The following is a 13,423-nucleotide window of genomic DNA, read 5'->3' as shown; positions in this document are numbered from 1 at the left end:
AATATTGTATTGATATACTTTGAAATACTTATTTAAAAATAATCATTGGGCATTATCCCATTGCGCATAACGCATAAAAAAACTAGTATAATAATAATAATAATAATATAATAATAATAAATAAATAAATAATAAATAATATAATAATAATATAATATATAATATATACTAATAATAATATAATAATATAATAATATAATAATATAATATAATAATAATAATAATAATAATGATACGGAGTAATAAACGAAACAAAGAAATAAAAAAGGAAAAAGCTTTTATTATTTTACGATATAAATTACGGTTTTCTTTATAAGCGCACCAATAACACTTTCTGCAATTCACTGCTGCATTTCTTCAACTCACCATAACCGCGAAATCGGAAGGGCGAAAATCAACGGAGTAGAGAAAGGTCGTTGGTCGGACTTTCCGATTCGTTTGTTTCTTCATCTATGTAGCTCCAGCTCTTGAATTTGCTACTAGGATTTCGATCAGGTAAAACCCTAATGTCTCACTCACTGTCCTTTTTTCTCTTTCTTTTTCTTAGCCAATCAATATTCACTCGATTTTTCCGGTGAATGCTTCGATCTTTGATTTTGCGAATTATTGACTGTTCCAAAATTCATATATACATTATACTGTAATGTGTGAATGTGTTAGTGCGGTTTACGTGGAAAAATTATGCAAGTAACTATTCTCAGCTACTGTTCTTGTCAAGTGGATGCATGATTTTGTAGTTGTAGTTGAATAGCGTTATGCTTTATTTGGTTTAAATAGAAGAGCTTTTGTTGAAAATTGAAGTACCAAGTTTTTTTTTTTCCCATTTTGGGTTTAAATGGGAGTGGTGCAATAAATTTGATTTAGGTTTTGTTACCTTATAACGGGTAGTTTTGAAGGTTTAGTATGCTGAGCTTCTTGGTAAGGATGCAATTTCTTTGTTTATATGTGATAGTTTTGAACTTTCTTGCATAACAAAGCAAAATTTGAATGATTTGTGTATTTTTTTCGTGCTCTCTAGTTTTCTTGATGTATGGACCTAGTATTTTGGAAAGTTTTAATTTTAGGTTATGCAGGTTTGCTGTCTTATTCAAACGAGATGGCAAATCCACCGAATGTTGAGCTGGAAGCTGCAAAGTTTTTGCATAAGCTTATTCAGGAGTCAACTGATGAGCCTACAAAATTGGCTACAAAACTCTATGTGGTTTGTTTGAATTTCTTTTGCATATTATTAGATTATATCTCATTCTTATATGCTTGCATTCTTGATATCATTTATGGTTAATTCAGATTTTGCAGCATATGAGATCAAGTGGGAAGGAAAATTCAATGCCCTATCAAGTCATATCAAGGTAAAGCAATGTTTGACTCTGCTAATTGTGAACTGTTAATTAGTTGTTGCATTGTAATGAGGTATGCCTTCTACAGATGTTTAAATAATTCACTCTTACTTTATTGCTTAGGCTTAGCTTATCAGGTCTCAACACTAATCTTATCTGTCCATCAACATATTTAAGTCACTAGAAAGCTTGCTTCACATCTCAACCATTGACTGTTTAGTAATAGTTTCAAGCCAGTAAATAGCCTCTTGAATTTAATGTTGAGGTTGCATACATGTTCCCCATACTAGAACTGTATACACTTAGGTGGGAGTTTGACCTTTAGATAAATTTTGTTTCTAATTCCTTAGTTATATTTCACAACTAAATGAGGAAAGTCATCAGAAGATTATATTCTCACTCCATTTAGGTGGTGGTATGGTTTCATGTGCTCACGGTGCTAATTTTAAATTATTTGTTTTGGGGAACAGACGACAGGTTTTACTATCTTGCCTTTTTAAAGCTTAGCTCATAGTAATAGCTGCTCTAGTTTTAATGTCCATTAGATCATGCCTTGTAAAGAGATTGCAAGCATGCAGTGTAAACATGTTTTATCTAAAGCAACAAATGAGGTTATTTTATTACTACAGCTTTGTGTTTTGAAAGCTGCTGTTACTGTTTTCATGAATTTATTTTGGATTGTTTTTTAATATACCCACATTATTTATTTATTTTTGCATATAAGGGCTATGGAGACAGTTGTCAAGCAAAACAATCTTGATATTGAAGCTTTAATGTCATCACGGCTTCCTTCAAATGCTGGAATGCAAGTGGGAGATTCCTCATCATCACAATTAGCTGGTAAGCCTGGTATAGATACAGAAATTTATTGGGTTGACATTTTAATATTCTGGATAGGGAACAATTAGAAGTTCATATTTAGTCTAATGTAAAACAGTTAGTCTCCTTACAAGTGAAAACTGTAACTGCAGGGTCTTTGCAAAGGGCTGGGATCACTAGGGACTCCAAAGCAGCTTTGTCTGGGGCTGAGATTATTAAACCAGATGCATTTTCTTCTAGCAGGCCACCTAGTGGGCATGGTATTTATCAAGGATCTGCAGCCAATATAAATGGTAAATATTTAATACCTAATGATTCTTTTGCTGACTTGGTGTTAAAATTAGGGCAATGTATTCCTACTTATTTATGTGGCTGTTGCTGACAAGTATGGACTACCAGCACACAGACTTGTTTGTATGGGCAGACTGAGATGCTAGACAGACAGCAATAGTGTTTGATTCTTAGATGAGATGAAGGTTACTTTTTGTGAATGCACTATGAACTTGTTTTGCATAATTAAAGGATTTGGTAATATTATCACCAAAAGGTGATTCAAAACATTAACTGAATGGATGGAGCAGGAAGTGATGTACAGTGACATGAAATTGACCTTTGGTGCTGGGTGCATTCATTTTCTTTGGGGAGAGAGAGAGATAGAGAGTAGGAGGTGGGGGTGGTTGAGGTTTATGTCCAGTTTGGGGAGACAACTTAAATATGCACTTTTCAATAACTTCAGACGCATGGGTTTGCCATTTCAACTGGCTTTCACAAAGCTCACTTATATCATTAATATAAGTGGATGCAGCTTTTCACTTAGTAAGCTGCACCCTTGACACCTTTTAGTATAGTCTTTTGTAGATTCACAAAAAATAAAAATAAAAAATTCAGCTTTACTGCTTTAATTGCCATGTTTACTTTTTTCTTGGTCAATTTGACTTAAGTTCATGTTTTGAAAATAAAAATTAGATAATAAGAAACTACAGGTGAAGTACTAGAAGTCTCAAGAATCACAACTCAAAATTATTAAGAAATAAACTTTAAAGTTTTGATCAAAGTTACTCAGGGAACAATACTGTACAACCTTTTTGGTACAGATAGAGAGTAGGAGGTGGGGGTGGTTGAGGTTTATGTCCAGTTTGGGGAGACAACTTAAATATGCACTTTTCAATAACTTCAGACGCATGGGTTTGCCATTTCAACTGGCTTTCACAAAGCTCACTTATATCATTAATAAGTGGATGCAGCTTTTCACTTAGTAAGCTGCACCCTTGACACCTTTTAGTATAGTCTTTTGTAGATTCACAAAAAATAAAAGTAAAAAATTCATCTTTACTGCTTTAATTGCCATGTTTACTTTTTTCTTGGTCAATTTGACTTAAGTTCATGTTTTGAAAATAAAAATTAGATATTAAGAAACTACAGGTGAAGTACTAGAAGTCTCAAGAATCACAACTCAAAATTATTAAGAAATAAACTTTAAAGTTTTGATCAAAGTTACTCAGGAAACAATACTGTACAACCTTTTTGGGACAGAGGGAGTAGTATCCTCGACTAACTCCTCTACAATTGTGACAAGAGTGAACTCTGTTTACCCTAGAGTTGCATATTCTTTGTGAAAATGACAGTTTGGGATCTTTATGTACGCTGACTAAATATGTGCGTCTCACAATGCTGCTGCTCATGTTTCTTTTGTAGCTTCAAAAATTCATGGAGTGTTGCCCAGTGCTTCTAATTCATCTCAGCCTGTAGAATCAGGAATTTCAAGCCCTTTGCAATTTGGGAGTCCTTCATATGATAATCATGGTTTGGTGGCAAAAATGCATCAGGATAGGAGTTCAGAATCTTTTCCTGCATCTCCTTCTGCTGATCTTTCTGCTGGTAAATGTACCTCTGGAAGGCCATTAGAGCATGAAGTAGGAACAAGTATGTTGGCAAATGTAAACAACACGAATCAGGTATTTCATAGTCTGTTCTGCCATCCTTCTGATTTAATAAGTTAATTGAGTTTTTCTTTGGATTGTCATTTATTTATTGATGTGAGCCTGAAGGCCCTTGAAGATGGATTAATATGTGTTCTGTTTTGTCTGTTCTATTATGCATTCTATTTTAGTTAACAATGCATAACTAAGTCACTAGAAAATTTCATCCTGATGCAAATTGTGTTAAATAAAAGATTACGAAGGGACTATGATATTCTTACAGAAAATTCATTTGAAATAGTGGCTGCAAAAGTGACTAGGAGCATGCTCAGAAAAAATTCTAGTGAAAGAAAATTTTTATGTGTTAAATTAAAGATTAGGAAGGGACTATAGATTCTTAATACTGGACTGCCATTTAGACTAAACCCTACTCATGTTTTTCCTGTGTATATTTGTGTTGGAAGGGAGGAATGCAGAGCAATGCTTTGGAAACAAGTATGCTTAGGAGTGCAACTATCAGAGACACAGGAAAGTTACCTGTTGCCCAGCCTCCTGCTTCTGGGAACCCGTTTAAGGAACATCATTTAAAACAGCTTAGAGCACAGTGCCTTGTCTTTTTGGCTTTTAGGTATTCTTTATGGGTCTCTGGCTTAGCTTTGCTTTAGTTTCAGAAATTATGCAAAAATTTTCTCTCCTACTTAACTTTTCAGCTACTTTTCCTATTTGCAGGAATGGTTTGATGCCAAAGAAAGTTCATCTTGAATTTGCACTAGGGAATGCCATTCCTAAAGAAGGTAACTATAAGGTTGATTATATTCTTCAAAAATTCAATAGTTGTCTTTCAGTTGGTTGATAAATAAACTGCCTTGCAGATGGAACTCGAAGGGATCTGGTTGATCAGAAAGGGAGGGAGCACTCTGTCAGGGAACAAAGTAATGCTTCAGAAGCCACTAGGTCATTTTTAACTGGCAGAGAAGTTGAGAGACTCGCTTCTGGCCCATCATCGTTGGGAATTCCTGGTGATGCAAACATGTCAAAAGAAGCCGAGAACCAAAATGTGATGGAGGATAGAGGTTGTCAGCTTTCCGTTTCTTCTGAACACGGGGAAGATAGGAGGTGTCTGAGGAAGATGAGAAAGATTCCAGAGGGCGAAACAACAGTGCAAGAAGGAACTGGATCACAGGCATCTGCATCTAGATTATTGCATCCTGAATCAAATTCTTTAGGTGCAACTGATCATGAAGATGCTTCTGCAAACAGTCACCAACTTGGAATGCCTAACCAAGCTTCGTTTGTTCTGAATGCGAGCAAGCAAATTAAGCCTGAATTGAATAATTGGAGTGGACCAGGAGGCCAGACTGAGACTTCTAGGAGTTTGGCATCTGCCCCTACTATTCTTCATGAGTCAGGATCACTAATAAAAGATGCCACAAATCAGTCTCAAAACCCTGTTGATTACAATCAAGGAATTCGACAAGCTGACAATACTTTCCCTAATTTTCCTGTAAGGCAGCAGTGGAAATCTGTCTCAGTGGTTGATAGCCAGTTTCCTAGTACTGTTGTGAGGAATGCAGTACCAGGTGAGAATCTCAATTCTTGCTAGACTAATGCCTAATATCCTGTTCCTAGATAAGTACTCTTTCTAGCTCAATTTGATGCTTGGTTTCACTTGGCATGGTTGTTAAGAGAACTTGAAACATGTAATAGCTGTTGAGGGCACAACTTTTTGCTTCTCAAGATTTTGAAGATTTGTGGTGATCACTCCTATCTTTGGTTTACTGAAAATTCATTTCATTGAAATTACTCCCTGTATCTCAAGTTGATGCTTTGTTTTACTTGGCTTGATGCGACTGTTAAGAGACTGGAATATGTAGTACTTGTTTGGGGCACACCGTCTTGCTTGCCAAGATTTATTGAAGTGTCACCTTTGATCGGGCAAACCTTCTGTCTTGTCAGCCAAGATTTTAAATACTTTTATATAGTGAACTGGTACCTTTGAGGCTTTGACCTATTTGGTAACAAGGAGGTTTGATACAAGCAGAGCCATGGGTTGAATTTCACTACAGCCTTCTAACTAAAGCAAAACAAAATGTAATTCTTGTTTTGTAAGGTGTAACAGTTGGATATGTAACTATTTTTGTTCTAATATTAATATTTTAAAACATGTATTAAATAGTTGAACACCTAACATTTTGGGAAACTGGCTAACAGTTTGGGGAAATTTTTTTAAAAAGTGAGTCTTTAATTTGTGCTGAAGGTAAAATGTTTATTAACTAGAATTTTCAATGTTTCTCATTACACGAACATTGTTTTTTCCTCTTTTTCCTCTAGGTTTATGTGACACTGTCTAGCCTTTATCATATAGTGAATTTTAGCATAAAAATCTGATTATATGAAATTATATGCTGCCATTGTGTACTAAAAGTTAGAATTGTATTAACAGCTCAAGAAGTAGATGAGGAGGAGGAAGATATTTCTTTATCCACAGAAAGGCTACCATCTCCAAGACATACAACATTAGAGAAGTGGATCCTCGATCGACAGAAAAGGAAACTCCTTTCTGAGAGAAAATGGGCTCTGAAACAACAGAAGACAGAAGAAAGAATTTCTGCTTCTTCTTCGAAGCTGAAGGTCTGATGTTTAAACTTTTTACTCATATAATGAATTACTTTCAGTGTACTTTGGTTAACATTGTATGAAATTAGGATCATTTTGACAACCTTTCTTCTGCCGAAACTTTGGAAAGATACCTTTTCAACCTTAATTTGGCTTGTCATAAATAGCAGAGTTTGTTCCCCTCAGTAGGGAAAAATAAAAATTTTACAAGTCAAAGAGGTTGAAATTTTGTGTTGGGTAGATTTCTCTTAAGTGATACCATGTTGGTTAGCGGTTTAGAGCTGGAAATCTTATAAGATGTATAGGTTTTGTCAAATCCTCCACTGGTAAACTATGCAAGATCCCTGATTTTTCTCTTCCAAAGTTCACCCTCTCCATATCTCTGCAGAGCTCTGCATTATCATCCTCCCTTGACTTTTCTTCATCATCATGTTTCATCACATTGGGAAACTCAGGTGATGGTGTAATTGTAAGCTGAGATTGTTTTATTGTGCTACCTGGTTATACTAATACATCATAGTAAACATTTGAGTTTTATGAATGAAATTCACTTTTAAATCTTGACCACACAAGAAACTGCTTTTTGAACTGTAGAAGTTTTATTTCTTCATATAGGGGCCATATAGTGAGGAAGGGAATGATGAAGGATGTTTACTGGAGTTGCTATTTTTTTTTTTTTATGTACTCTATGTAATGTACTCTGCTTTTCTAAATTCTAATTGACTGTTTATGGGGTGTGTATATCTGATACCAATAAGAAAGTGACTACACACATCTTGCTATAAAATTGGAGCCTTGTGCATTTGTTTGAGCATATATGCTGCAACTGTGAAGCTTGCATTCGGCTGCAAGAACTAACTGCAGCTCCTGGTTTCCATTCATATCATGTTACTCTCTATTCTCTCTAATTTTAACACCAGTCATTTAGAATGCAAGAGTTTAGATCTATTTTTTTTAGGTCCATGCTGAGTTCTTACACATTAAAATTTTAACCTAATGATAAAATTGACTTAGAGTTCACTCACAAGAAACCCTTCTGGTGAAGTGGTTAATTGCAATCACGTTGATTGTAACTTTAAGTCCATGGAAGACTATAAGCTAAATAGCGAGAAGCCACTTTTCTTTTCCTATAATTTTTAAATTTTTTGATTTGTAGTGTGGAGTAGGGATGTCAATGCGGGCTGGCCCGCGGGCTAGAATTCTTCAACCTTAGCCCGCCTCATGCAGGCTCGCAGGCCAACTTCAAGAATTAAAAAAAAAATTATAGTATTATTCTATATAGTATATTCTAATAAAATAATATTAGATACTTCCGTGTTTAGAAATTAGAAAATTTTAATTTTTTAGTTTGTTTAATGTTTAGTATTATATATATATATATATATATATATATATATATATATATATATATATATATATATATATATATATATATATATATATAAAATATTGTTAGCCTGCCGCTTGCTTGGGCGAACCTGCGGGGCAGTTTAGGGTTGGCCTGTCTGCTTTGGCCCACTTTGACACCCCTAGTGTGGAGGGGTTAGTGTACAAGACCATGTATGGGCCAGTAGCTTTAAATTTGACATTTTAAAAAAAATAATAATTATCTATGATGATGATGTGTTAATTTGTAGACTATAAAAGTCATATGTTCATTGTCAAGGTCATTAAGAAAGTGGAGATTGACAATTTAGAATTCTTTTTCCTTCATTCTCAAACAAGAATTCTTTTTCGTTTCGATTTCTTTTGATTTTTAACCATTTGTCCATTTAGTTGTAAGTTTAATTGGTTTCGGAATTATTTGAGTTACTGCAATGTCGAGCACAATACTATTCATGGTGCAGTAGCTTTGGATTATAATGACAAGCTACAATTATCTCTTAAGTTAAGATGTTCAAGGACAAAATCATATAGAAGTAGAGATTGACTATTTACTCAAGCTCTTTTTAAGATTTTTATAAATTAATATATAATGAAAGTTATGAAAATTTATTTTTATGTCATTGTGATGCTTGAAAGCATGTCATTATGGTTTGTGCTGCAGCATGTGCTACTTGATTTACTGTGGTGAAGGTATTCTCTATATATTGGCTCAAATTTTCTTTAACGTGTGATAGTTGTGGCTCATTTCCTCTTATTGCAGGAAAGTGTTAGCTCCTCTGAGGATATCTCTGCAAAAACGAAAAGTGTAATTGAATTGAAAAAACTTCAATTGCTGGAGCTACAACGCCGCCTGCGGAGGTAACTGATCTTTCTGAAATTCCTTTAGATGATACATTCATACATTGAAGGTCAAAGTATATATCCCTGTATGGTGATTCAACAAAGATTTTTAGCCATATTTGATTTATCATGTATTGTTTTATTTGTTGGTCTTGATCCCTTTTTTTGTTCATGTGCCAACAGGGACATTTTGAATGATTTTTTCAAACCAATTACTGCCGACATGGAGCGCTTGAAGGCAATTAAGAAAACTAGAATAGGAAGAAGATCTAAACAACTTGAAAGGTATGAGCAGAAAATGAAGGAAGAGCGTCAAAAGAGGATTCGCGAGAGGCAGAAGGAATTTTTCAGTGAGGTTGAAGTCCACAGGTTTGTTATTTTTTAGTTGAGGATGGATTCTTGCAACCTTCAAAATGTGTTGTTAGCTTCAGTCATGGAATCATTTATCTCTTGCAATCACTGTTTCTAATAGTGGTCTTTTTCCTGTTCTGTCAAGAATCTTGCCCTTCTAATCTTTTTAATTTCCTGAATCCAGGGAAAGACTGGAGGATGTATTCAAAATGAAGAGAGAACGCTGGAAGGGTATCAATAGATATGTGAAAGAGTTCCACAAAAGAAAGGAACGGATACATCGTGAGAAGATTGATAGGATCCAACGTGAGAAGATAAATCTTTTAAAAATCAATGACGTTGAAGGGTACCTTAGAATGGTTCAGGTATGTTATTATCAACAAATAACAATATATCGGGTTTTTTGAGGTTGATACTCAAATTATCATTAAAAATGTTTGCTATGTTTCCAATATGCTCATAGGATGCAAAATCAGATCGTGTCAAACAATTACTGAAGGAGACTGAGAAATATCTTCAAAAGCTTGGATCAAAGTTAAAGGAGGCTAAGGGAAACACTGGGGTGGTAGTGGAGGATGAAATTGCTTTTGATGAAGAAGATGAAACAGACCAGGCCAAGGTTCTTTTCAGCCTTCAAAGTCGTTTCTAGTGTTCACTTTAAAATTTATTATTTTATTTTAATGTATGTGCTATGCTTTTATATTTGCATGTTATTCTTCTCTTCAGAATGCAGCACTCTTTTATATCTTGTATAACTACTATATTTAATTTGTTTTGCAGCATTATTTGGAAAGCAATGAGAAATACTATATGATGGCCCACAGGTAATAGCCTAATAATATTTTCCTTCATATTGTCTCGTGGAAGGTTATTTGGTTATCTCTGAGAATTTCCTTATTTTAGCTTGTTACTCTCGTTAGCATCAACACCAAAAGCAGTTACCATTAATCTTGCTTCATATGCCCTCAATTTTGATGTCTAATATTGTCTCGGTAATCTTGGAAAGAAGTTTGAAAATTTGCTGCTAGTCTTAAATATGCTTTTATGAATGTATTCTGTATTTCTGTTTGATTACCCATTCACTAAGTGCATATATTTTTCTGCAGTGTTAAAGAGAATATAGCAGGGCAGCCGACTTGTCTTGTAGGAGGAAAATTAAGAGAGTAAGTAACATGCTATCTATACAAGAGTTAAAATCTTTCCTAAATAAGCAGTATGGTTATTTTCTTAAGCACTTCATAAATTCAACCTTCAATTGTCTATTTTACATTTAGGTACCAAATGAATGGCCTGCGGTGGTTAGTTTCACTTTATAATAATCATCTCAATGGGATTTTAGCTGATGAAATGGGCCTCGGTAAAACAGTCCAGGTATGTGATTATATCATTTATGTACAATTGGTATATGTGGGATTAGCACTTTGTCCTTTGATATTTTAGTCTGTGAGATTAGCTGCCTTGCTTGAAAGAGCTCATGATAACTCATAGATTTACTTGTATTTTGTGGAGTAATCAGATTTCTCACTGTTGCTAGAGGACCTTGCTATCTTTTTTGTAGTCTTGGGAACTTTCTTTCTTTAGGTTATTTCTCTTACCAGGTCCTTTAAATGTGAAGTTAATCAGTTGAACAAATTTTCATATGATGTTGTAGGATGCTATTTTCTTCCTTGTTCTCTGTCATTAATATTTATTGGAAATGTTCAAATAAAAAAAGGAAATAAAGGTCCAAAGCTTTTCCCTCTCTGTTTTTTGGAATGTTGATAAACATGAAAATGCAAAGAAAATTTTATCCTTCATTCCTTTGTGGTAATTGCTTGTGGAAGTGTGAGCGGTGGAAGTGTTTTGGTGTGAACTGGCTGGTGCTAGTTTTTAGGCAGTACTTTTGACGATAAGGACTTCTTTAATTTTTTCTTAATGTTCTTTTGGTATTGGGGTGGCTGGATGGGGGCAAGGATGGTGAATAGTGGATGTAAGTAGTGGTGTTCACAGCTTTGGGGAGCTTGATAGCACGGGAACAGGAAATGGAAATATTGGAATTTGGACACAGGGAAACGGCAATTTAAAAAAATATAAGACATGAAATGCAGGGGAAATGTACAAATATAAAAAACATGTTAGTATATTTGCAAAAAATGGGGAAACCTTTTTCCTACTTCAGGGGTATATTTAAAAAAATAAAGTAAAATAAAATCATTTAGATCAAAAGAATGCGGGTTCTTATTTCTTGCCCCAACTCCTACATGCCCCTATACTTCATACAATGTATATACCCCTAAAATGTAGTATTTTTAATTATGGAACTTGTGGACAATTAATAATAGGGGTATTGTCTACTAGTTCCATAATTAGAGGTACTACATTTTAGGGGTATATTCATTCTTATAAAGTATAGGGGTATGTAGGAGTTGGAGCAAGAAATAAGAACCCTCATTCTTTTGATCTAAATGATTTTATTTTACTTTATTTTTTTAAATAGACCCCTGAAGTAGGAAAAACGTTTCCCCATTTTTTAAATTATGGAAACAGTCTTGAAGCATTCTGGACAATATTTGGGAGTTTCCTTGTATTGCAGTAGGAGAGGTTGCTAGTGGTTTAGAGTTTGGTGAAGTGGAGGAGGTGCGGTCTCTTTTACTGATGATTGTTGAATTGAATTAGGTAGAATATGGAGAGCATTTTAAGTGCTTTGTTTACTTGCTTCGAAGGTGAATTAAAGTGATAGAAATACTAGGCAGTTTAGATCTGTGCTAGTGTGCTTGAATTCCTGCAGCCACAACTTCTACTTTTTTAATTATAAAAAATTACAATGGCGGGTTTAGCTGGTGGGGCCTTCTTGCAACTGTTTAATGTGATGATGGTTTTTATTTTCTCAATTCCTGGGTTCAGGCTCTCTTGATATCTCTCTGAAAAAGAGAATCTTAAAGTAGGGCCCTGTGCACTGGTGGTCTAAATTCTGGTTAAAATTTCTGAATTTCATAGAATAATGGAGGTTCTTATAAGAATATTTTTACAGGTTATTTCTTTAATCTGTTACCTAATGGAAACAAAAAATGATCGAGGTCCCTTTTTGGTGGTTGTGCCGTCCTCTGTCCTACCTGGTTGGGTATCAGAAATAAACTTCTGGGCACCTAGCATCAATAAAATAATTTACTCGGGACCACCCGAAGAGAGACGAAGGCTTTTCAAGTATGACATGAATAATATCCAAATCCATTGATGAAATTCGTTTCATAATTTTTTGAGCTCACTTGTATTCATTAATGTTTGTCTGCTATCTTGTCACTGCAGGGAGAGGATTGTTCAGCAGAAATTTAATGTTTTATTAACAACATACGAGTATTTAATGAATAAGCATGACAGACCGAAGCTAAGTAAAATACAATGGCACTACGTTATAATTGATGAAGGACATCGCATAAAAAATGCTTCGTGCAAGTTAAATGCTGATTTGAAGCACTATCGCAGTAATCACAGATTGCTGTTGACAGGAACACCTTTGCAGGTATTACCATATTACAAATATTTTGTATTGGAACTTTTCTTGTGCATGGCATTAGTGAAAATTTCTTTTCATGGTTTAATCTATATGTACTTTTTGTCATTAATAATTAGAACAATCTTGAGGAGCTATGGGCACTGCTCAATTTTCTCTTGCCAAATATTTTCAATTCTTCAGAAGATTTCTCTCAATGGTTCAATAAACCATTTGAGGGTAATGGTGACAACTCTCCTGATGAAGTAAGTCTTCTAAATTTTTTGCTTGAGATGCTGGTGGTATTTATGATACATATTGCTAATTCTTATTGCTTATTAACGACTAGGCTTTACTCTCTGAGGAAGAGAACCTTTTGATCATAAATCGTCTTCACCAAGTTCTGCGACCATTTGTGCTTCGAAGATTAAAACACAAGGTATGCCTGCCATTTGCTGCTTACATTGTAATTCATGTCTGCTTATAGGACTACTGATTACTAATAGATATTTGCATAATTGCATGCACCTAGTAGACTAAAACAATTTGAACTATCCTACCACAAGTGTAGGAATTGAATCTTTGATTATCAGTATTACTGAGTTTCATATGCAAATGCCTATTGATTTGGATTCTCTAATTTGATACAGCTTTCAGCTGTTCCTCCTATTCCCTCTTAACCCCAG

At 34.6% G+C, this 13,423-nt stretch overlaps 1 protein-coding gene across 3 annotated transcripts in view; it reads left to right on the top strand.

Moving 5' to 3' along the window:
- Positions 1 to 331: 331 nt before the first annotated feature.
- The window catches only part of LOC109160042 (chromatin structure-remodeling complex protein SYD), a 28,203-nt gene continuing 15,111 nt past the window's right edge, over positions 332 to 13,423 (top strand). For all 3 annotated transcript variants that reach the window (XM_019308149.1, XM_019308148.1, XM_019308147.1), the window contains exons 1-21: positions 332 to 495; positions 1,074 to 1,201; positions 1,288 to 1,349; positions 2,062 to 2,177; positions 2,309 to 2,449; positions 3,852 to 4,111; positions 4,540 to 4,703; positions 4,805 to 4,869; positions 4,948 to 5,655; positions 6,519 to 6,706; positions 8,838 to 8,935; positions 9,101 to 9,286; positions 9,453 to 9,633; positions 9,732 to 9,887; positions 10,049 to 10,092; positions 10,375 to 10,431; positions 10,543 to 10,639; positions 12,279 to 12,451; positions 12,554 to 12,767; positions 12,878 to 13,003; positions 13,087 to 13,176. In XM_019308149.1, coding sequence (XP_019163694.1) covers positions 1,097 to 1,201; positions 1,288 to 1,349; positions 2,062 to 2,177; positions 2,309 to 2,449; positions 3,852 to 4,111; positions 4,540 to 4,703; positions 4,805 to 4,869; positions 4,948 to 5,655; positions 6,519 to 6,706; positions 8,838 to 8,935; positions 9,101 to 9,286; positions 9,453 to 9,633; positions 9,732 to 9,887; positions 10,049 to 10,092; positions 10,375 to 10,431; positions 10,543 to 10,639; positions 12,279 to 12,451; positions 12,554 to 12,767; positions 12,878 to 13,003; positions 13,087 to 13,176 — 3,231 coding nt within the window. In that variant the 5' untranslated portion in view covers positions 332 to 495; positions 1,074 to 1,096. The remainder of the gene's footprint in view (positions 496 to 1,073; positions 1,202 to 1,287; positions 1,350 to 2,061; positions 2,178 to 2,308; positions 2,450 to 3,851; positions 4,112 to 4,539; positions 4,704 to 4,804; positions 4,870 to 4,947; positions 5,656 to 6,518; positions 6,707 to 8,837; positions 8,936 to 9,100; positions 9,287 to 9,452; positions 9,634 to 9,731; positions 9,888 to 10,048; positions 10,093 to 10,374; positions 10,432 to 10,542; positions 10,640 to 12,278; positions 12,452 to 12,553; positions 12,768 to 12,877; positions 13,004 to 13,086; positions 13,177 to 13,423) is intronic.

The sequence above is a fragment of the Ipomoea nil genome, unplaced genomic scaffold (assembly GCF_001879475.1).
Source record: "Ipomoea nil cultivar Tokyo-kokei standard unplaced genomic scaffold, Asagao_1.1 scaffold2845, whole genome shotgun sequence".
In the NCBI taxonomy this organism is placed as follows: Eukaryota; Viridiplantae; Streptophyta; class Magnoliopsida; order Solanales; family Convolvulaceae; genus Ipomoea; species Ipomoea nil.
This window is presented reverse-complemented; position numbering and strand designations above follow the sequence as displayed.